Genomic DNA, 24,919 nt, shown 5'->3' with positions numbered 1-24,919 from the left:
AGGAAGAAAAGCAAAGTGCACATACATGTAGACATTACTTACTCAATTTCCTGTCCATCTCCTCACATCTCCTCACTTCATTCACAAATTTACGCTGAAAGACGTTTACATCTGGATTCAACTGTGGATAGAAATAAGGTTAACATTTGAGCTAAGTTACAATGTCACATCAACAGCTAAGTAAATACTTCAGGCAACAATTTGTATCATGTGAACTGCTCACTAAGAGTTACAATCCCAAAAACCTTACTTAAAGGAACAAGCTGACCTTTAATCATATGGTCATACTGTATATTATATTCACAAGTGTGAGAACTTTATCTCTATCTACAGCAAATTAGATCATTTTATTGTATTATATTATATCAGCTCTGCTCTATGAGCAAAATGAACTCCATAAACAACATGTCTTCCTTGGGCAAGGAAGAGATTTATTTATATCTCTTCCTTAAATATATATATATATATATATATATATATATATATATATATATAAAATATATATATTTATATATATATATATATATATAAATATATATATTTATTTATATATATATATATAAAAATAAATAAATCTCTTCCTTGCCCACCTGGGCGGTGCCTCCTTCCTTCAGACTCAGGTCCTCTATCAGAGGCCTGGGAGTCTGAGGGTTCTGTGCAGGATCTTAGCTGTTGCTAGGACTGCGCTCTTCTGGACAGAGATCTCTGATGTGGTTCCTGGTATCTGTTGGAGCCATCTACTCAGGTTGGGTGTTACTGCCCCTAGTGTCCCAATCACTACTGGGACCACTGTTGCCTTCATGCCCCACATTCTCTCCATCTCCTCCTTCAGCCATTGGTACTTCTCCAGCTTCTCGTGTTCCTTCTTCCTGATGTTGCTATCACTTGGGATTGCTACATCTATCACCACCACTGTCTTCTGGTGTTTATCCACCACCACTATGTCAGGCTGGTTGGCCACCACCATCTTGTCAGTCTGGATCTGGAAGTCCCACAGGATCTTGGCCTGCTTGTTCTCCAGCACTTTCCGGGGTGTCTCCCACTTGGACCCTGGGACATCCAGTCCATGGGGGCCATCTTCTTGATGTACTCTTGGAGGCTTGTTGTTTCCTCCTGGACAGTAGTTTGGACACTTACTAGTCCTCGGCCCCCTTTCTTTCGCTTTGTGTACAGCCTCAGGACACTGGACTTAGGGTGAAACCTTCTGTGCATGGTGAGGAGCTTCCTTGTCTTGATGGCAGTGGCTTGTATCTCTTCCAGTGGCCAGGCTATTATGCCAGCAGGGTATCTGATTACTGGCAAGGTGTAGGTGTTTATGGCCTGGATCTTATGCTTACTTATGCTTATGATTCTGAATATCTGGACTTGTCCAGTGACTGCAGTGAAAGGGCAGCTGACTGGAGGGAATAGACCCCAATGGGGCTGTCATGGGCTAGCTACCCATGCCGGCAGTCTCCGACGCTGTGTCAGCTTGTTGGAGGCACCCGCCAAGTGCTACAGAAAATCAACAAAGGAACATACCCCCAGAGCCTGTGAGAGCGGGGGCGCAAGATGGCTCAGTGATTGACAACACGGTTGCAGACCCAAGAATGGAAACAACTTTGAGCAAGAACATTACACATGAGAGATCTACAACAGCAGCAGGCCAAGCACTTCAGGTGTGCCTCTGTGGCTGGAACAAAATAACAACAGCCAGGAGCCTGAAAATCCACCAAGGAAAGAGAGGGTGCTTGAGGCAGCAGAAACTGGGGCCTCGCATTGACCAGTACTTCTTACAAAGTAGCGACTCAAATAATTTGAGTGAAGCACAGCGACAGGACGAAAACCAAAGTTTGCAGAGCATCAGCAGCTCTGAAGCTGAGGAAGAAAGCACAAGCACAAGAATGCTGGTGGAGGAACCCACAGTCACAGAGACCTCCTAGAGAAAAGACCCTAGAGCACAGATCAAGGGTGAAATGGCCCAAAGCTGTTGAAAAGCAAGAGTGGGAAACTGTCAACAACGACCTGACAAAAATCCTGGAGCAGCAGGTAGGAAAGGCGGAGGTTAAGCTGGAAAGGATGGGTAACATCATTTATCACTATGGAGTAGAGCGCTTTGGAGTTCAGCTAAGGAGAAGTGGCGAAGCAACGACTGTGCCAGCCAAATCAAGGAGGCAGCAGGAGATTGAGATATTGGTGAAAGAGCGAAGGCAGCTGAGGAAACAATGGAAAAAAGCATCGGATGCTGAGAGAGAGGGTCTTCAGCTTCTTCAAGGAGAGAGCAAATCTCGTTTGGCAACCTTGCGGAAAGCTGAGAACTTGAGGAAGCTTCGTAAAAAGGAACACACAAGAACTCAGTTCTTTAAAAATCCCTTCAAGTTTGTAAAAGACCTCTTCCCTCCGGAAAAAAGTGGAACACCGAAGGCCACAAGGCAGGAAGTGGAAGAATACATGGAAAAGGTCCACCAGGACACAAAAAGGCACGAACAGCTAACTATTCCATATGATATCCCACCTATTCAACCTCCTGAAGTCAACTTGGAGACTGGTCCTCCAAAATGGAAGGAAGTAGAGGAGACAATAAGGCAGGCAAGGTCAGCATCGGCCCCTGGGCCGAATGGAGTACCATATAAGCTTTACAAGAACGCACCAGATGTCTTGCGTTATCTTTGGAGGCTAATGAGGGTCGTGAGGGACTAATACCTAAGGCATGGCGAAGGGCTGGAGGTGTGCTAATTCCCAAGGAGAAGGATGCGACAGCTATTAGTCAATTCCGGCCAATCTGCCTTCTCAACGTTGAGGGGAGAATCTTTTTCAGCGTAATAGCAAAGAGACTGTCCAGCTACCTGGAAAAGAATAGGTACATTGATACATCTGTACAGAAGGCTGGCACTCCTGAGTTCTCTGGTTGCTTAGAGAATACCAGTATGATTTGGTATCAGATACAAGCAGCGAAGAGGGATAAAACAGACCTCCACGTCATTTTTCTTGACCTAGCCAGTTCCTCATAACCTCCTTTGGGAATCCTTCAACTTCTTTCATGTTCCATCATCTATCACTTCTCTGGTAAAGGCCTATTTTACAGACTTGCAACTGTTTTACTACAGGTAAGTACATAACATCATGGCAGCGGGTAGAGGTAGGCATAATGGCAGGCTGTACAATATCACCCCTGGCCTTTACAATGGCCATGGAGATCATCATCAGGGCTTCAAGGTGGGTGGTGGGGGGTGAGCAGACTACAGATGGAATCCGCCTTCCACCTATTCGAGCATACATGGATGACATGACCACTTTGACCACTACGGCAGCATGTACCAGACGACTACTTGGGAAACTGCAGGAGAACATCAAGTGGGCCCAGATGAAAATAAAACCCAGCAAATACAGAAGCATCTCAATAGTCAAGGGTGAACTGAAAAATGTGAAGTTCTTCATTGGTGATGACCCAATACCAACGGTGTCTGAACAGCCAGTCAAAAGCCTGGGCAAATGGTACAACGCAAGTCTCTAGGATAAAGACCAAGTGCAGCATCTAAAGCAGGACACTACCAATAGCCTTGAAATCATCAACAAGACCCCGCTACCAGGGAAGCTTAAACTATAGTGCTTGCAGTTTGGACTTCTTCCTCGGGTGATGTGGCCACACACTATGTATGAGGTCCCAATGACAACCTTGGAGAAGATTGAACGAACTGTGACATCATATGTCAAGAAATGGCTCGGTCCCACGCTGTTTGACTAACATCAGCCTCTATGGCAAAGGGGTTCTTGAACTACCCATCACAAGTCTCACCGAAGAATACAAATGTTCTAAGGCGAGACTCCAGATGACGCTAAAGGATTCCACCTCTGGTAACTGGACGGAAGTGGGCACCAGCTGAAGCGGTGCAGCATGCTGTATCAGCTCTAGGGCACAATGACATAGTGGGGCATGTCCAACGGGGAAGAGGAGGCTTTGGTCTTGCACCAAGTAAACCAACAAGGCAACAACATCAGAGAGGAGGAGAATGGTGGTTACGGAGGTGCGTCGACAAGAGGAAGCTGAAAGAAGTGCAAAAGCTGTCTCACTTGCTAAGCAGGGACAATGGATAACTGGAATGGCCTTGAGAGGAGAAAAATCGGCTGGAGGGACCTCTGGGAAATGGAGGCAAACAACATCAGCTTTATCATGATGTGCTCCCATCCCCAAAGACTCTACACCAGTGGTATGGGGAAGACCCAACCTGTGTCCTCTGCCCAACTTCAGCGACTCTTAAGCACATACTGACTGGTTGTAAAACTAGTCTTACACAAGGTCGCTACACTTGGAGGCACAATCAAGTTCTTAAGAGTTTGGCAGCTGCTCTGGAAAGAAAGAGGGCATTCATCAACTCATTACCCTCCAGTGCATTCAGGTCTAGCAAGGCACCAACATTTGTTCAAGAGGGCCAAAAAAAGCCAAGCTCTCTTCCAGTCAGATCTGAAGAAGGACAGTTAGCCATGGCTCGGGACGCAAGAAATTGCGCGACACAGAGCTGGCTGCAGAGGCACAACGGCGAGGATGGAATCCAAGAGTCTATCTGGTTGAAGTCGGATGCAGAGGGTTTGTGGCTTCTTCCTTTATCAAGTTGCTAAAGGATCTTGGCGTCTGTGGGCAGGCCCTGCAGCAGACGATAAGATCAGTCTCTGAAGTGGCTGAAAGAAGCAGTCAGTGGATATGGATCAAACGGAAGGACCCTTGCTGGGCTCATGGAACATCAATATAAACAATTTCAGGTATGCGGCCAGCGCAGGTGCTGGCCACTGGAGGTATACGGCCAGCGTAGGTGCTGGTTCAGGGAGTTGGACGCCCCTGCCTTGCAGAGCCCCATGGGCTATCCCATATCATTGGCAAACAGCTGAAACTGGTTTCACCCCGTTTTGCTCCTGCCCACTGTGTGACCAGGTTGACGTATGACTGGGCAAGGGACACAAGTTTCAGGCTTTTTCAGCCTGTAGCTGGCCACCTTTGAGGAGAGTGTCCAGTATTTAAAAGGCCGAAACACCTGATGAGTCAAAGGGCATAATGCTGATGATGTGTCCAGAAAGTTAAATCTTTCCAAGGTCATACGTATTCCCCCCCTTTCACAACAAGGTATACCTCATGTGAGTGCGTACCATCTAGTGGCACAATGGATGTTTCTAACAACTCATCCAGTGTTCACTGATTCTTACCATTCAGCTGACTTTTCAGGACCTGTCTTAACCTCTGTATGTATTTGGCTGTGGCTGACCTCCTAGATGCCACCTCATGGTTACCATTTGCCTGAGGGATCCCCAAGTATTTGTAAATGTCCTGCACATCTGTGATGTTCCTTTCAGGTAGGTCAACCCCATCAGTTGCGATCACCTTTCCTCTTCTAGATACCATCCTCCCACATTTATCTAGCCCGAATGACATCCCGATGTCCTTGCTGTAGATCCTAGTGAGGTGACTCAGAGAGTCGATGTCACGCTCGTTCTTGGCATACAGCTTGATGTCATCCATGTAGAGGAGGTGGCTGATGGTTGTTCCACTTCGGAATTGGTATCCATAGCCACTCTTGGTGATGATCTGGTGATGATCTGGCTGAGGGGGTTTAGGCCTGTGCAGAACAGCAGGGGGGACAAAGCATCTCCTTGATATATGCCATATCTGATGCTCACCCGCACAATTGGCTTTGAGTTGGCCTCCAGAGTCATGTTCCACAGCTTCAGTGAGTGTCCTGTTGATGTTATACAGCTTTAGGCACTCCAGTATCCATGTGTGCGGCATTGAGTCATAGGCTTTCTTGTAATCAATCCAGGCAGTGCACAGGTTGGTGTGCCGTGTCCTACAGTCCTGGGCGATTGCCCTGTTGACCAGTTGCTGGTGTTTGGCACCTCTGGTGTTGTTCCCTATGCCTTTCTGTGCTTTGCTCATGTATTGATCCATGTGCCTGCTGACCTTAGCTGCTATGATGCCTGATAGGAGCTTCCATGTGGTTATGGGCCAGTAGTTGGATGGTATTGTGCCCTTCTGGGGGTCCTTCATTATGAGGATTGTCCAGCCTTGGGTTAGCCACTCTGGGTGGTCCCCTGATGTTAGCAGCTGGTTCATCTGTGCTGCCAAGCGTTCATGGAGTGCAGTCAGCTTCTTAATCCAGTAGGCATGGATCTTACCGGGCCCTGGTGCTGTCCAGCTCTTCATTTTGGACACTCTTGTTTGGATGTCTGCTAAGGTGATGACTACTGGGTCTCGTTCTGGGAGTTGGCTGTGCTCAGCTTGTAGGTCTTGCAGCCATTGGCCAGTAGTGTTGTGTGTTGCCTCTTTCTCCCAGATACTCTTCCAGTATTGTTCCGTCTCAGCCCTGGGGGGGGGGGGGGGGGGGGGGGGGGGGGGGGGATCTGTTGTCATCTTGTTGCCCTGCCATTGAGAGTAGACATTTGGTGGAGAACACCCTGTTTATCCTCCTTGCCTCTACTTCTCTTGTGTACCTCTTTGGTCGGGTAGCCAGGGCTGTTAGCCTTTGCTTAGCAGTCTCAAGTGCCTCAGGTATCGACAGTTTGTTATACTTCTTGGGCCGCTCTGTCCTTGGATTCACGCCTCTACTCAGCTCTGTTAGGAGGCTGACTTCTCTCCGTGTTGCCATGATTTTTGCCTCTAGCCTTCTCCTTCATGGGGCCATTTGCTCCTTATGGCTATTCATATGTGTGTGTGTGTGTGTGTGTGTGTGTGTGTGTGTGTGTGTGTGTATGTATGTGTGTGTGTATGTATGTGTGTGTGTGTGTATGTTATATGTGTGTGTGTGTGTATATGTTATATGTGTGTGTGTGTGTATATATGTTATGTGTGTGTGTGTGTGTGTGAGTGAGTGGGTGTATATAATAACATCAATTTAGAAATTTAGTTATATAAAATATAACACTATAAATTTAAAGACCTAGAAACAATGTGTGAGTGCAAGTTCAAACCCAAGTCAGACATGCCACCAATAACCACTTCTGTATTCCTACTTACATCTCTGAACTGGACCATGCCTAGTTCTCCCAGCTCACTGACGCAGCAGTAGGCAGCCTCTGACTGCAGAAAGAGCTGGGCCAGGGTCATCTCCTCACTTCGGAATAACTCCCCCATGATGAGAACCGCAGCAGAACTCAATTACAAAGAAAAACTCCACCTATGGCAAAGATTAACATTGTTTAAATAACAAATTTATTTTCTTATACAGATTGTTTTCTTATAGTACCATAGCTAGCACTTATAAACACTGAAACCTACTCATTTATTTATCCAATGTTCCCTTAATAACTGAGAATTGAGTATTGTGTAATGCAAATAGGTAAATCTTAAAGTAATTAAGAGAAGCATCTGTTGTTAAATACAATAATAAACTATGTTTGTGTAAGCCTGACCAAATTAAAATTGAAAACACACGAGCTGACATTTTCTCTCAGGAGCAGTCAGAACACCCGTAAAAGAAGCATTGGTTTGTAAAGGTATTAAACTACAGATTGTAATAAGCTAACGTAAGCCAGCAAAGCAAATTCCGATATGAATTAAGCAAAATTTTTCCTATGGACTTGTAACTATTTCGATTTGTATTATATAACGTTTTCTATTACCCTAGAAATCTGTATTCACTAATGTGAGATCACAGATTTGCTTGTTTCAAATCATTCTCGTCCAGCCTACTCCTCCACTAGCCTACAAGAGGCTGGAAAATCCTGCTATACTGGGCACTGATGCTCTAGACGCATCTGCTTCGCTGCAGAAATCTTTGCCCTTCACTGCTCAAGGACGGTTCTTCGGCCATCATCAATCGACCGCAAAATATATTTTACATACCAATAAAAGCCATTAATCGCACATCTAACAACTGCGATTGATTACTTTTCCATCATGCATTAAGATTTAACATAACTGGGCAGCGTATAAGGATAAATTAAAAACGGCATCAGGCTGCAGAGGCCTTGACAACGTCCGGCTTTTATTCATCAGACCCGAATTTAGCACCAATAAAAACACGGCAGAAATCGCACGAGGAAATATTAGTTTAGATCACAAACAAATAATCCGATACACTAACTGAGCTTCGTTTATATATTAATGAATTTCAACCTCATAGGTTCACTCACCGACGTCACCTGCAGCTACGCTTTCATAAACCCCCGGATGCCAGATGATGTGCGCCACTGGAGAGTGTCAAGTTACATAAAGTTAGCCGGAACCTCCGTAGAAAAATGGTATTACACTGTAAAAGCACAAATTATAAACGGAAACCAAATTACATAGGTAAAGATTTAACGCGATCAAACGACCGCTTAAAATTTAGAATTAAATTATGAAATACTATGAAATATTGGCAAGGATGAATATGTATCTGAAAATGACATGTTGTGGCGGACACATAGGAGTGTATCTCACACCCAGGTGATGGGCGTGGTTAGCCCTTGATTAGATGCACTGTTCGAAGCGCCATTTAGTATTGTCTGGTGGATGCGGAATAAAGACGTCCAAACCATCTGCTCTGTCCGAGTCTTTCCTCGTCCTGCCACATTGGTGACCCCGTTTTGAACATGTTCGAGGCAGCAGACGATAGTATCTCCTCTTTGGTCACGTCGCCCCGACACACGCAGCCAGCTAGCTTCACCGCGTCCGTGAAGCTTCCCGACTTCTGGCAGAGTGACCCGGCTCCGTGGTTCCAGCATGTCGAAGCGCTGTTCCACCTGCAAGGAGTCACCAAGGACTACTCCAAATATTATTTGGTGGTCGCGGATCTGGACCAGCAATCCACTCGCCGCGTCTTGCAGCTGCTGCGGGACCTGCCGCCGCGCGGCAAGTACGCAGCGATCAAAGGGCTCCTGCTCCAGAGGTACAGCCAGTCCGCCGCAGAAAGGGTGGATAAACTACTTTCCCTGCCGGGATTAGGCGACGGTTCGGCGATGGACCTTATGGACAGCATGCTGTCATTGCTGGGCTCCGACGAGGGCGGGTTCCTTCCCGCACATTTTCCTGCGCCAACTTCCACATCCGGTCCGGGCGGCCTTGGCGAACTCCCCGAGTTTGGTTGCAGGTGATTTTCGTGGTTTGGCTGAGGAAGCGGATCGTGTGCTGCTGACTGCTAGGAGGACCTCCGTGCAGAGTGTGTTGGCGGATTCCCGGCAGCTGGTACCAGAGGACACAGACCAGGCGATGGTGGCTGGAGTTTCCTCCCGGGGGAGGAAGAGTGACCTGTGTTTTTCCACCAGCGTTTTGGCCACAAGGCCCGGTGCTGCGTTCCTCCATATGCGTTCGAGACACAGGGAAACGCCAGGGCCAGCGCTCAGTAGCAGCTGTGGGTGCTGGTGAACAAGAGGAGCTGCTGTTTGTCAAAGACTCCCTGTCAGGCCGGCGGTTCCTGGTGGATTCTGGCTTCTAGAAAAGCCTCCTCCCTCCAAGCGGCACAAACCTGTCATCCTCGGGCGCAGGCCCCCAACTGACTGCTGCTAATGGTTCCTCTATTGAGACATTTGGTACCAGGTCGGTGACTGTTTGTTTTTCTGGATGCAGTTTCACATGGGACTTTGTGTTAGCCTCCATTACTGTTCCCATCATAGGTGCAGATTTTCTGTGTTCTCATGGTCTGCTAGTGGATGTTGCTAACCGACATCTGATCGATGCTGTGCCTTTTGCCACCTTTCCATGTCTGACGGGGGGACCTGGGCCGCTGGCACTTGCCAGTTTTGCTGCCGTGGGCAATGTTTTTCAGCGATTGCTTGGTGATTTTCCGTCGCTTACTACGCCCGCGTTTTCCACGGCCGTCACGAAGCACGGGGTGGAGCACTTCATTCCCACCACAGGTCCGCTCGTTTTTGCACGTGCTCGGCGACTCGACACTGTGAAGTTGGCGATGGCTAAGGAAGAATTCGCCACAATGGAGCGCTTGGGGATTGTGCAGCGCTCTAACAGCCCATGGGCCTCTCCGCTCCATATGGTGCCCAAGGTGGATGGCACTTGGCGGCCGTGTGGCGATTTTCGACAACATCACAGCCCATGACCTTGACCCCATTCCGCACATACAGGATTTTTCTGTTTGCTTGGCAGGCACTACCATTTTCTCCAAAGTAGACTTGGTGCGTGGCTATCATCAGGTCCTGGTGCGTGCCGAGGATGTGCCCAAGACTGCGGTGATTACCCCGTTTGGCTTTTTGAGTTCCTGTACATGCCCTTTGGCCTGAAGGGGGCAGCACAGACCTTTCAGCGGCTGATGGACTCTGTATTGCGTGACCTCACCTTTGGCTTCGTCTATTTGGACGACATTTTGGTAGCGAGTCCATCGGCAGACGAGCACCTGACCCACCTTGGGCAGGTTTTTCAGCGACTGGCAGATCATGGCCTGATCGTAAACCCAGCGAAATACCAGTTCAGTCTGCCGGTGATTGATTTCTTGGGCCACCGCATTTCTACCCAGCGTGCAGTTCCGTTGCCATCCAAGGTGCAAGCGGTGGCAGAATTTCCTCGTCCGGTCTCCGTTAAGGCTCTGCAGGAGTTCTTGGGTATGATGAATTTTTATAACCGTTTTCTCCCCAAGGCAGCCCACCTCCTGCCGCCACTGTATGAGGCCCTATGGATGAAGAGGGCCACTGATCAGGTCGACTGGACTACCGAGCGGGTCCAGGCTTTTGAGGGGGCCAAGTCTGCCTTAGCCAATGCCACACTGTTGGCCCATCCGGCACCTCGGGCGGCCATCGCTTTGACGACTGATGCGTCGGATGTGGCCGTCGGGGCGGTGGTTGAACAGAGTGTAGGTGGTGCATGGCAGCCTCTCGCATTTTTCAGCCGCAAGCTCCGGGACAATGAGCGAAAGTACAGCGTTTTTGACCAAGAGTTACTCGCATTGTACCTGGCTACGCGTCATTTTCGTTTTCTGCTCGAGGGCTGATCTTTCACGGCTTATGTCATCCACAAACCTCTGACATTCGCTATGTCAAAGGTGTCGGAGCCTTGGTCTGCGCGTAAGCAAGGTCACCTGGCGGCAGTCTCAGAGTTCATGACTGACATTCGGCATGTAGCTGGAAAAGCTAACCCGGTGGCCGATTGTCTGTCGCGGGTGCTGATTTGTCCTGTGCACCTAGGGCTGGATTTCTCTGCCATGGCGGCCTCCAGTCTGGGGACCCGGAGATACGGGCTCTTGAGTCCACCGGTACAGGCTTGAAGCTGGAGAAAGCTGTAGTACAGGATGGTGGTCCTACCCTCCTTTGCGATGTTTCCACCGCTCGTTCCCAACCTGTGGTCCCGGTGGCCTGGCACAGCAGGGTCTTTGATGTGGTCCACTCCCTCTCACACCTGGGGGTTCGCGCGTCGGTGAAACTGGTGAGTGCCAAGTTTGTCTGGCCTGGCCTGGCCTGGCCTTCGCAAAGAGGTCAGGGAATGGGCAGCAGCCTGTGTAGCATGTCAGCGTGCTAAGGTTCACCAGCACACCAAGACACGCCTTGAACCATTCGCAATTCCAGCCAGACGGTTTGACCACGTGCACGTGGACCTGATGGGACCCTTACCTCCATCCCACGGGTACACTAATCTGCTCACTATGGTGGATCGGACCACCAGGTGGCCGGAGGTGGTCCCTCTGTCCTCCACGACTTCGACAGACGTCGCTCAAGCATTTCTTTCTGCTTGGGTCGCACATTTCGGCTCCCCTTCCAACAATACTTCGGACAGGGGACCTCAGTTTGTCTCGGAACTCTGGTCTTCTATGGCTAGGTCAGTGGGCACCGTACCGTACCGTACCACCGCGTACCATCCTCAGGCTAACGGGCTATGTGAACACTTTCACCGTTCACTCAAGGCTGCATTGCGTGCCGCGCTTTCGGATGACAGCTGGGTGAATCGTTTACCTTGGGTGATGCTCGGTTTGCGTTCAGCTCCTAAGGAGGATTTTGATGCTTCACCTGCGGAATTGGTCTTGGGACAACCGCTTCATGTTCCAAGGGGAATTTCTGCCGGAAAGTGCGCCTCCTCGTAACTTTCCTGCCGGAAGTTCCTTTTTTCGGCTGGGCCCTCTCTGGCTCCATCCCCCGTGCTCCACTGTTTTCAGCGGTAATTTGTACCAACGGAATTGGCTACGGCCCATTTTGTTTTCGTATGGCATGACGCCCACCGGTCACCCCTTCGCCCTCCGTACGATGGCCCATTTCGGTTGCTCGAGACGGGGCGAAGAGTTTCGTGCTCGATATGGGTGGTCGGTTGGAGCGGGTCACATTGGATAGGCTGAAGCCTGCGCATTTGCTGGTTGGGCAGGATGTGTTGCCGGCTCAGGTCCCCTGTTGGGGCCGTCCTCCTAATGTTCCATCTGATGATCCTTGTTCTAATTTACAGCCTGCTGTGGACTTTGTTTCTCCTGCCTGCGACTCATCTGCGTTCCCAGAAGAGGGACGCCGCAGCCCTTATGGCAGGCTGATTAAACCCCCTGTCAGAGTTGCACCAAATTAATTTATTCCATTAACTAGGGACATAGTTGAGTGTTCAGTCATCATGTTCTTAAAAAAAAAAAAAGAATTTAAAAAAAATTACAAAATAAACTAGAAAAATACACAATTAAGCTCTAAATATCAGACTGGAGATTGGACCGTTTAAAGTAAAGCAGAATTCCTTAATTTATAATCCAGACTATGATATCTGGGATTTACTGAAACACACTGATTCCTAAATTTCTATCCAAGTTAAAAAACCCAAAATAACCTAAATGCATCACACACAGTACATTTCTCAGTGCAATTATTTTTATGAGCACCAAGCTCGCAAGGCCATGCACATCAGGTGATCTCACTCACATGGTCTCAAGGCAACCAGAAATCAGTCTGACTGACATGATTTAATAATTTGCCACTGTGATGTTTTTTCTCTCAGGAAAATAAACAGAACAAAGTCTGAACTGATCAGGAGTTGCGCTGAACACGATGTAAAGACAACGATGGAGATGAAGACAACAGGCCTTTGTTGTCAGTGCACATTTTATAATTGAAATTGTTTAACATCCTGAATATAGAAACACAGTGCAGTGTTTGAAAAATATAAACACCAACAATACAAAACAAAGTCAAATCCATAGGAAGTTGTGCAGGTCTGGAAAACCAAAAATATGCATGTATGTGCGGGCATGTATGAGGGACATCTCTGCTGCTTAAGATGTTTTTGAATAGGCTTACAGCTATTTTGTACTACATTTTATAGATGCCTGCAGATCTTGAAATGTAGATGTTTTTTTTTTTTAAACAAACTATATTTCCATACTAGTAGATGCTATTAAATAAAATTGTATTTAATGAAAGAAAACGTATTCTGGCATTGCTTCCTGCCTGCTTCAGTCTTGATTAATTGATTTGCCCTGAAAAGAAAAGAAAAGAAAAGAAAAGAAAAGGAGTACTAAAAGGGGAAATTCTGACTGTCATTCCTTCTCCTGTTGTGCCTGAGCTTGTACAGAAAAATCATGGCAGCTTTACTCTAATAATTGCACCCATGCCTCCAGGACAAGGCTAGACCCAAAGGGGGTGTTTTTGAATTATTTTAGGGCTGGCTCAACAGTAGAGGTGGAGTTTTACTCATTTCTGCTTAGGCAGGAGCAGAGGGAGGGGTTTTTGAGAAAAAGGGGAAGAGTCCAATGGAAAAAGAGGGGAGGGGCAGGGGTTGGGAAAAATCTGGACGGAGTTCTTTCGACGGATTCTCTCCCTTTTGTGGCATTCACATCTTAATGCTGCCTTTAACAGCAGACTTGTCTTAATTCCGGACAGAGGCTAGGCAAAGATAGGTTGGCTAAGAAACAGATTCTGTTGAAAACAAAATAGAGAAGAAACATTTATTAAAGAAAGCGACTGACATGGCTGCAATGGAAGCATTGGAATCCACAAGTGGCCAGCAAGAAACTCAAAACTTTACTGAGTTTTCAGATGATGAGGTGAACCTTCCACCCACAGATGATGAAGACGATGCCATTGCTGCAGGCAAGAAAGAGCAATCCACCATGGGAACAGATGGGGATACAGCTTATGACAAGAATGAGGCACTAAAGCTGGATCCACAGGCAAATGGAGTCATAGTTCTGTCATTGCTCGATAAGATCATTGGGGCAGTGGACCAGATTCAGCAAACTCAAAGTGGTCTAGAGTCCAGGCAGCAGGAAATGGAGCGTTGTGTAACTGGCATCCAGGGAGAGCTGACCAAATTAACCAAAAGCCATAGTACAACTTCCAACAGTGTCAATAAGATGATGGAGAAGGTTCGTAAGGTGAGCATCAATGTCAAGACAGTACGGGCCACCCTGGAGAAGCAAGGAGGGCAGATCAAGAAACTGGAAAACAACGAAGCAGAGCTGCTGAAGAGACGCAACTTTAAAGTCATGATTTACCAGGTGGGAGAGTGCATGTATACATACATATAGAAAGAGTTTGTCTCCTTAAAGTATGGTTTGTAAATGTGGCAGCTGCTTGACATGGTCTATGGGTGTGGTCCTGCAATGACCCAAACAAATAACTTTGTCTTTATCGATGTTATAGCTAAGATAATGTTGCATGATGTCAAAATGGTAGTTTTCTTTAACAACATAGTGAAGCAGTTATCACTAGCGTGCTTATAACAATTTACGATCCAGATGTTGCTCAGAACATCCCTGCCACACCCTAACTTTGTAACCAACAAAAAATATAATCTGGCAGTCACAGCAGCTAATATTTTCCGCTAATCCGCTAACAATTTACACAGTGCAAAATAAAACAAGTCTTTTCATATGAAGGAAAGTCATACTGAATCAAATTAAGCCATTTCAACCTTTTAAAACTGAGATGAAAAATACCACAAGCTCATTCAAAGCTGACTTCAGGGCAGAGATGAGGTATGCAGGAGGCATGGGAGAGATAAGACTCTCCCATGATCTTTTCTCTTTTCCATTTCTTTTTTTTCTTCTCTTTTCTTCCTCTTCATTTTTGCAAGATATAAAATAACCCCTTTTTCTTTTTTTAATCTTCTGCAGTAAAATTTCTCTTTATGCAATTAATTGTTTTTTTCTGTGGTGCACCTACATTCTAAGTTTCCGTCCTTCCTTGGTCAGATGGTATAGAACAAACACAAACAGTGTCAGTCCTAAATATTTCAAATGGCATCTAATAATGTGGAAATTTATCCCACTAATACGTTTAAAATACTGCACGTATGGATGTCGGAATTTGATCAAGTTTGCTAACTGTTTAAGCCCTATGAAAGAAAAAGTACATTGCACAGATTCCCTTATTTACATATGTGTGACAAATCCAATTAAATATCAGACTAATCTTGAACAAAAAACAGAAAATAATGTAGATATAATTTTCTATGTAATTATTTATTTCTAACTGAATTACTTTGTATGGGGATGATTCACAGACAAACCTGCAGCAGAGAATAATTAATTTCATTCATATTGTGTCTGCCTGCCTGCCTGCCTGCCTGCCTGTCTGTCTGTCTGTCTGTCTGTCTGTCTGTCTGTCTGTCTGTCTGTCTGTCTGTCTGTCTGTCTGTCTGTCTGTCTGCCTGCCTGCCTGCCTGCCTGCCTGCCTGCCTGCCTGCCTGCCTGCCTGCCTGCCTGCCTGTCTTTTAGCAAACTGAAACAGCTCATTGCATTTGGTGACGTTCCAGATTCCGGAGAGACTTTAGCCTTTGATCTTCCAAAGATCACAGCAAAGGGGTTGGATCATAAAGCAACCTTCTATTTTATGTAGCATTGTATTACTGCCTATATACTACGGGTGTAAGTTACAATATGTGAGGAAATGGCCTGTTGGAGTTGTAAGGGCATTGTAACCAAATAAAATGTGTGTTAATATTGACTGGAGTTCAAAATATATATTCTTTATTCCAACATAATTAAAGCAGATGCGGCAAACACACTCACTTCATGAACACCACCAAACTGATATGCTAATTTAGATTTCATTTTACTGCGATCCTATATCTATTTACAGTTTTCAGATATATTAAATTACTAATGAAAACAGTCAATATAGTATATCTATAGTATAGTTTGAAAATATTTCAGTCACATCTGCAAACTGTGCAAAACACATATTACATTAAGAGCCCTTGAAGGGATTATATGTTACAGTAATGTTTTTAATACATTTTTGAACCTTCCCTCACTGGTTGCCTTATATGGAAATAAGAGGCAGGTTCCCCATTTTCTCAACATGATTAATGCTGTTGATTATGCAAAGCATTGCTTTAGAGGAGATCAGGGCTGTATAGTGGAATGTTCTTAGCTTTAAGGGTAATGTCAGTGTATAACAGGCAACATGGTTGAAAGCACACCAATAAAAGTAAAAGGAAGGGAAACAGAAAGAGGGAAGGAGGGAGGCAACACAAGGCATTTGAACTTGGAAAAATTGGAGAGAGCTATCTAAATATAGCAGCTACCACATACTTCTTTGATTGTGAGAACGAAGAGGCCTTTGAAAAGTGTGTCAAAGGCTTGGTAAAGGCTTTTGATAAGAATGTGGAAAAAACATTAGCTTGTATGATTACTACTGTCAAAATGTGCTTGTGAAATGGTTTGTTTTGTACTATTACAAGGAATGATCAATCTGGTAGTTGTTTAAATATGGTTTAATATAACTTAAATAGAGATATAAGTTAAAATGAGCATAGCAAATAACAAGAGGTAATAAATGATTCAGCAGGCGCCCAGATATGTCCCCCTCTCACCAGAACAAGTTTTACCCACACAGGGCTTGAGCTAGGAGCCCTCCGCCTCTCAGACTAGTCCCCTACAGACTGGGCTACCACTGGCCCCAACAAGTGTTTTGTTTTTGCATTATACTGAAATTCCAAAATGCAACCAGCATAGAAAATTACCAAAAGGTTTTTTGTTTTTTTTCCAACACCACGAATGACTAAAACATGATAAAACTGACTTGACATGAATTGATATATATCAATGATTTAACAAATAGATTTTTTACAGGAATCACATGTTTGTGACTCATAGAAGAAAGTTAATTGTTGCTAATAAAACTTTGTTTTTGCATGTGAGCAACTCATATGTTCCCAACTTTGCAATGTTTCAAAAGCTGTTAGTGTCACTGGTTGTACAGTGTAAACAAAACCTACCAAATTATCTAATTTTGCTAACCCTGTTGACATTTTTAGTGGGTAAATAGACTAATTATAAGGTGACAAGGAGACTAGAGCAACTGATAAAAGTTTTGAAAACTTTGTCATTTAACCCAAACAGTAGCTGAATAAAATTGGCAGCACCAATAAACACAAAATTACTAAGTACATTTACATGCACATATTACTTAGACTATGCTGGAAATTTGACTTTGGCATTTCGTTGGAATTTTGTCCTTGTCCCAGTTTGTGTGCAATGGAGAAAATGAAATAACTGATTGGAACATGTCTTCCTCCTCAACAATAGGTGGTGATATGCATATTTTCAGCAGGTTACTATAGCCCTCTTTCTCATTATCCTACAGACCATTAACTGTTAGTAATCATGCAGCTTTTTCATCTCATGTAATGTGCAGATAACAAACAAGTAAAAACAAATGTGTTGGGTTTCAAAATAATTCCAGAACAATGTTAAAATATTGTTGAAAAATGTCACCTGGCAACACAATCATTGCATGGCAGCAGGCATCACAAGAGATTAATTAGTGCATTAAATACTACAAAAAAAATCAATAATTGACAGTAATTTTCCCATAAATCATACATTTTGATTTGAGAGTGCATACATTAAATTCACTTAAATATGTATGATGACAATGCTGATTGTTGGTCAAAAACCAATATTAACAAACATGTTTTATTGAATGGTCACAACAGATTGCGTTTGCTAAATATGAATGTATTATTATTTAGAACTATTCTTCACAAATAAGGTACATCAATCAGTAGAGTGAAACAAAAAAGAAGAGTAGGAATAAGTAGATAATTAAAATAGAAGATTTTAGCACTTTGGCTGTGTAGCAACAGGTCTAGTGACTCATCCTTCGGTTTCCATGCCCCCTCAGGGATTTGTGCATACCATCGCTTTATATAGAAATCTTTTTTCCTCGTTTCTCTCTCTCTCACTGGTTCTAATGTCTGTGTGTGGTTAGTGAGAGTAAGAGGAAACTCTGCCTAGAATGTTGTGCTGCGCCTAACATTTTCCCATGGAATTCATGCAAAAGACCAATTAGTGACAATCAGTTATGAGATTAATCAAGTCATTGTGAGGTCAACTGATAAAAAAACTTGAACTTTATTTAAAAATGTAATCAAATACAATATTTAGTATAAAGTTTAGTAGTGGATTGCAGTATCAAGTACTGGAAGCAGTGTTGATCCCACACCAGAGGTTGGATCTCTTGGATGGGTTTTCCAGTCAACCTGTACTGCTGCCCCAACAGACCACTCCATAAAAGATGGTTGATGCCACAACAATTTTACAAAAAGTCTTCATGCCACATGGATATAAAGAGACCACAGTCTCTTGAGTAGGTAGATTCTGATCTGGACTTTCTTGCATTTTGTAACTGTCCTTATTGTTATGAAAGTGGCAGTTCCTTCCCTAATTTGTCTATTTTCCATGGAAGGAACTTAGCTTCCTGTTTTTGGAGAGGGAGCCTCATTGGAAAACAATGTCCTATTATATTAGTGGGTGAGGAAGTCAACACACTAAGGTGAATGCCTGAACTTCCGCACACTCTTTCCATTAATCCACCCCCCCCCCCCCACTTCTTTGTCTGTCTTTCTCTCCCCTCTCTAATACATGCACACACGCACACACGCTCTTGTACAACTATCTTTCTTCAGATATTCAACAACATAATGCAGTCCCTTCACCTAACCATAATCCTTCACAACAAACTGAATGCATAAGCCCAATTATTAGTCTAAACTTGGCGTACCCAGGTTTTTACCTTTAACCAGTGCTAAAAAAGCCAGCCACAAACCAAAAAAATTTAATCACTTTGCAGATTAAATAAATATAGATCCTCACCATAATGTACACTAGATTCTATGTAGAAGAGAACAAGATCTCTCTCTCTCACACACACACACACACACAAACACACACACACACACAAAACATGAGACCTTGAATAATACACCATCTGAGCTTTCCAAGATTCAAAAAGGTCATCCCACTTGTGCTATTAAGTGATTCAAAAAACATATATCCACTGTTCCCCTTCCAGTGGGCCATTGTTCTGTTCCTGTTTTGACCATATAAACAGTAAGGAAACAGGGAAGGCTAAAGACAGTGGAAGACTGTAATGGAAAAAGGAGAGCCGCCTACTGTCTTTGACTCCTTTCATGCTTTCAATATGCCATTACACAGATAAATAGAAAGAAAGGTTTCCTTGTCTAAAACATTGGTGAAACAATATTTATAAATTCAGAGCATGTCCTTTATCATTGACATCAGCAAACAATTGAATATTAATAAAATCTATCCAAATCTTTACTGAAGTACAGTTTTTGTAGATTTATTTAAGTACAGTAATTATGTTACATTTTTGTATTTTAAGTTTTGATGCTAAGATAGCATCATCTAGTTCACTGTTTCTCCCACAGGTGGGTCGCAGAACCGTTTTCAGTGGGTCGTGGGCCTTTGCCTGGGGAAGGAAATGCAAAAAAAAAATAACTGAGTGTATTTCATACTCCTTAACAGTAGGTGGCGATAATTCCCTGTAATGCGCGTTGACATCCGCCATTTCACACCATAGAAAAAGACCTGCAAAGTTTGTTTACATATGTTGAGCATGGCGAAACGCAGATACAACGAAGAATATATGAGATATGGATTTTCTTATCTTGAAGACAAAGGAGGACAAAAACCTCAGTGTGTTTTGTGTAGCGAGGTGCTGGCACATGAATGCATGAAGCCGTCAAAACTGAAGCGGCATTTGGAAACAAAACACCACTCTCTCAAAGATAAACCTGTTGAGTACTTAAGAAGACGACTTCAAGACCTGAGGACATCACAAAAGTGTCTTACTTATTCGTGCTCGAAGCAAGAACAGGCACTGCGTGCATCTTACCAGGTGGCACATCGTATTGCGAAGTTAAAAAAGCCCCACACCATTGCAGAGGACCTCATCTTACCTGCAGCTATGGACATGGTCAGAGAGGTTTTGGATCAATCCCGAGCTGATAAACTAAAAACTACACCTCTGTCAAATGACACAATAAGTAAGTAGTCAGCTAAAACTATATATTTTTAGTTCTTTTTGAAACTGCTGCTCAGTGGTTGCACTTTTTTATTTCATGTTTGTGCATAAAAGCACTGTTGAGTCTTAAAAATGGCTGTTACTGATATGTTCTGATTGTTATGTCAGCCTTATGATTAATGCTTGAATAAGTGACTAAATAGTTTTAATAGGAAATTGTTATATATTCAGTAAGTGGGTGCTCAGCGAACGCTACATATTTGAGTTCTTTTTGAAACTACTGCTCAGTGGTTGCACTTTTTTTATTTCATGTTTGTGCATGTTGAGTCTGTTAAAAAGGCTGAAGTTACGTGTTTTGAATTTAATTAAAATGCAGCTAATTGAGCATCAAAGGGAATATTTCCCTCTCTATTATTACCACTTGAAGTCATTTTGGTTTTGCTGGTCATTTTGGTTCATCAATAAACTTGTTTTTTTGTGTTGGTATTCTGTGGTATTCTATTCTACTATCTCCGATTCAAACTGCACAATCTTTTCATTTAATAAATTTGAGAAGTTAAAACTTTTCCTTGATTTGGGTCGCGGCTTGTCATTAAGGGTGATGGTGGGTCCTGAAGCCAGACCAGTTGAGAACCACTGATCTAGTTCAAAGCTGCCGGAGTGCCTCTCATGTGGGAAACATGATCACCTGACAGGCCTCTGTCACCCCACTGGGTCATGGTGTCCTCTCCTTTCCTCTCCTTTCCTCCTCCTCATCAAGCAGACTAGTTATGCTGATTCTTGTGTAGCTGATTCTTGTGTAGCCCCCCCCCCCGTCTCTATTCATTTACAGGTATCGCCGCCCCTTCGGAGCTGCATGATGACCTCCGGCCCCGCTCATCCTCTCATCTCTCTTTACCCAGCCGGCCACCAGCAGGAGGGTCCCCCTACACGAGCCTGATCCTGCTCAAGGTTTCTTCCTGTTAAAGGGGAGTTTTTCCTTGCCACTGTTGCTTGTCTGGGGTTAGGCCCTGGGATTCTGGAAAGCGCCTTGAAACAATTTTGATTGTAAAAGACGCTATATAAATAAAGATTGATTTGATTTGATTCATGTTGGTTCATTGCCTCCTCTCCTCTCCTCTCCTCTCCTCTCCTCTCCTCTTCTGGCCTATACATCAGTGTTGGTGTTATGATGATATTTTCTAACGTCTTTATAGTTCTTTCTATCTACTTTTTTTTACCTGAAATATGAACTCCTTGCTATCAGATTGATGTTGAGGCTAAATGTAATTTTTATATTTGTCTTACAGGATGATGTAAAGGTCTCATCAAAGCTCAGCATGTCTAAATCCATGAAGTTTTCTGAGTATGCGTCTGGAAGCCGAGGAGGAAGCCTGTTAGAACTCAAGGAAACTGTGGAGGAACCTGGAGAGGATGAGGTAGCAGATGAAGAAAAGACAGAGCAACCCCATGTAGACCTTTCATCAGATGAGGAAGGGTTGGAGATTGAGCAAACCATTGAAGCCTCTCGTGCTGAACGTATAAAGCGCAGCAGCCTGCAACGTGTACAAAACCTGAAGACAGTGTTTTCAAAGGATAAGATGGATAAGACAAGAGCAAAGACCAAAGAAAACATAGAGAGGACCAAACAAAAGACCATTGAGAACATAGAGAAGACAAAGCAGAAGACGAGAGACAACCTGGAAAGGACCAAGCAGAAAACCAAGGATAATATAGAGAGGACCAAGCAGAAAACCAAGGCAAACATCGAGAAAACACGTCACAACATTGAAAAGAAAATGGAAAAGATTGGAACCCGCATGAGTGTTAACCCTGAGCATAAGCAGAAGATCCAGACATCTCGTGACAAAATGAAGAAGGCTTTCACACCGGACCATGTTGTCTATGCCAGATCCAAGACTGCTGTGTATAAAGTGCCCCCCTTTACATTTCATGTCAAGAAAATTCGCGAAGGTGCTGTTGAAGTAGTTCAAGGAACAGAGATGGTAGAGGTATCTCAAGATGCTGATATTGTCAGTGCAGTGAATGAGGAGGCTGAAGAAGATGCTGTAGAAGATAAGATGGAGATGATGAATGGAGAAGGGGAGGAGGAGGAAGAACCAGAGGAGTTGGAAGAGGAAGACAGCCAAGATATTCTGCAGGAGAATGAAGACAGAGACAGTGACTAGCTAAAGATAAATTTCTTTTCACCAATCCTGGGTTTGATTTGCAATGCTCACATTAATTCAGTCAAAGTTTAAGGACAATTACAAAACAATTAACTGTGTTCTTTACTAAATAATAGAAAAAGTATAGTTACACATAACCCACTGGGGTTATGTAGAAAACAATATAATGAAGTGTAGCCACACACACAGAAACAGACACACACACACACAAATATGTGTGAAAGAGAGAAATATGCAAATACAAAAAGGTTATCACACTGTCACTCAGACATCTTTTCAGTCCCCTTAAAAGAAAGGCCCTAGAATATATAATACAATATTGGATATCAAATATATACTATAGAAGAAGGCCACTTGGTCAGGTATTATAGTATATTACCAACAGAAATGATAATTGACCAAATAGCATAAATTATTTAGGAACAGAAATGTACACAGAGTATATATGAAGTCTTCATGGTTGCTCAGTAAGAACAACTGTGATTTGAATATTAGATATAAATGAAACAATGCCTAAATTTGATGGAGAGAGATGGGACAATTATAGTGTTTTGGAAATAGGAATTTATTGCTAGTAAAAAATTCCTTCTTGAATATATTGTTTTTTTAGAACAGTAACAACTAATGAAAAAATAGCAATAAATGCTACAGAAAGTAAAGTTAAAAAGTTATTTTATATTAGTTAAAGTTTATAGTGCTCCACCCTAGTGGGGTAGTCCTTTATGCTTAGAATTTTTTTTTGTGCTTTAGATATTTTCCAATATTTTATCAAATCGTAGGTATAATCCTTTTACTCTACTTGCCATTCTCCACGCAATTTCCCTGCTTAATTTCACCGTGTGAATGTGTGTTTATAGCTTACAGTTAATAATTTTGTATGATTCTAAAAGCAATTTACTCATTATCACACCTTGTTCTTTGTGCCAAAAGTAATATTTTACTGCCAGTAATAATGTATGTAACCAGTAAATAGTATTCAAAGAATCTAAAAGAAGTTAAGTATAATGTAGTCAGTGCTCATGGAAAAGCATAATTACTTAGTTTTTTAATTGGGAGCTTTATAACTATATAACAATGTCATCAGTCTCACCTGATTTTGCAAATGTAATTTCCCTTTGCCAAATATCATTTCATTTCAGTAGATTTCTCTTACACAAAATATTGACAGTCATTGTCATTTAAAAAAAAGATTCATACAATAGCTTAAATATTTATCATTTATCATTTGATAATTAATTCTAAAAGGGGTACCCTCCACCAGTGAGATTTGTTATTTGCATTTACAACATTTCTTTGCAGTACACAAGAAAAAAAATGAAAAGGGGGTTTTCCAGCTGGAAACTTTCCAACTTTATTATAGCATGAAAGCAGAATTTTCAGCATTTCTTTTCTATCTGGTAAACAGTCCACCCATGATGATAGACATGATGCAAATGTATGAATACAAATTAAGACCATTTCAAGTAGATATTGTCATTAACCTCTTTTCATTACCAATCTATGGTGGTGTGTTTATATGGTTCCGGGTGTCTGTGGACCACTGCCTACCAAGTTGACATGAGGCTGTAATCAGTCTTTTCCTGCTGACACAGTGAGATATATCAAAATATACTATACTGAAAGTGTTTAAAAAATGTAAAGTGGGTGTTTATTTGACATTTGCAATTTGACATTAGGGCTGACCTTGGTTACAAAAAAAAAATTAGAGCGGCAAAATAAATCAGCATATATTTATCAGCTCGATATACAGTATGTGTACATTTAGTGCAGAGCAGATGGGACTATTTGACTAAGTAAAAAAATAAATAAAACTGCATAATAGCTAATGTTGCCACTAATCACTGAAATATGCCAGGCTGGAACAATTAAAAATAACTAATCCAATTGTTATGCAGCATAATTAAAATTAATCATTGTTTGTTATTTGAGTGTAAAAAAAAGAAAAGAAACCATATGTAGAAACCATATGCAAATGTTTGGGATATGAACAGCTGTAGATACAGATAATACGCTTTAGGCGATTAGGATGGACCTCAGTGGGCAGCGAAGGAGTTTGAGGACAATCTGACTTGTGCATAAATAAGGAAAACGCTGCAACTGATTTATGCTCCTGTGTTCAAAAGCAAACAAAAATATGCTCCAAGTAAAACATTTACCTTATTTAAGTGTTACTTGCTCTTTTGTAACTGGTTTCTGTATAATGCTTAATTGCTTAACCACTAATGACATAAGTAATAAAAGCTTTTTGATTCAGCTTCTGTTTTTATGTTTTGATTTTTTTTTTTCATTTTCATCTAACTGTAATTATCAGTGTTAATTGGTAAGATGTAATGCAGTAGTTACCAAACTGTTTCCGCTAGGACCCCCTTTTGTACATAACCCCCCCCCCCCCCCCAAACAAAAAAAAGATAAATTGGCAACAAATAACTTTGATAAACTACTGGTTACAGTAAACTACAATTTTTGGAATTACAAACTTCACAGTGTAATTACTTTAACTGTTTTCAAACACCGCATTTGATGATCTTGCTTGCATGTCTAATTTTCCCATTGTCAGACTAAAGGAGTGTGCTGACTGACCTTGTCCTTGCCTTGGTGGCCTTAAACTCCTCAACCACTGGCAA

The 24,919-nt window shown here is 43.1% G+C and overlaps 2 protein-coding genes and 1 pseudogene across 3 annotated transcripts in view; 2 read left to right on the top strand and 1 right to left on the bottom strand.

Annotated features, from left to right (window-relative positions):
• Nucleotides 1-8,183, bottom strand: part of LOC101064814 (V-type proton ATPase 116 kDa subunit a-like) — a 32,918-nt gene extending 24,735 nt beyond the window's left edge. For both annotated transcript variants that reach the window (XM_011619242.2, XM_003977976.3), the window contains exons 1-3: nucleotides 8,098-8,183; nucleotides 6,980-7,139; nucleotides 43-121 (exon numbers count right to left, since the gene is read on the bottom strand). In XM_011619242.2, coding sequence (XP_011617544.1) covers nucleotides 43-121; nucleotides 6,980-7,096 — 196 coding nt within the window. In that variant the 5' untranslated portion in view covers nucleotides 7,097-7,139; nucleotides 8,098-8,183. The remainder of the gene's footprint in view (nucleotides 1-42; nucleotides 122-6,979; nucleotides 7,140-8,097) is intronic.
• A 355-nt stretch (nucleotides 8,184-8,538) lies between these two features.
• LOC115251694 (uncharacterized) lies at nucleotides 8,539-13,272 on the top strand (annotated as a pseudogene).
• Nucleotides 13,273-13,634: 362 nt separating this feature from the next.
• On the top strand, nucleotides 13,635-24,548 carry LOC101066755 (caveolae-associated protein 1-like). Its single transcript, XM_003977983.3, has 2 exons — nucleotides 13,635-14,348; nucleotides 21,417-24,548. The coding sequence occupies exons 1-2, from the start codon at nucleotides 13,818-13,820 to the stop codon at nucleotides 22,293-22,295; spliced, it is 1,410 nt and encodes a 469-aa protein (XP_003978032.1). The 5' UTR covers nucleotides 13,635-13,817; the 3' UTR covers nucleotides 22,296-24,548.
• The last annotated feature ends 371 nt before the right edge of the window (nucleotides 24,549-24,919 follow it).

Source organism: Takifugu rubripes, chromosome 1 (assembly GCF_901000725.2).
Source record: "Takifugu rubripes chromosome 1, fTakRub1.2, whole genome shotgun sequence".
Taxonomy (NCBI): domain Eukaryota; kingdom Metazoa; phylum Chordata; class Actinopteri; order Tetraodontiformes; family Tetraodontidae; genus Takifugu; species Takifugu rubripes.
Note: the sequence above shows the minus strand (reverse complement) of the source record. Positions and strands in the feature narration are given on the sequence as shown.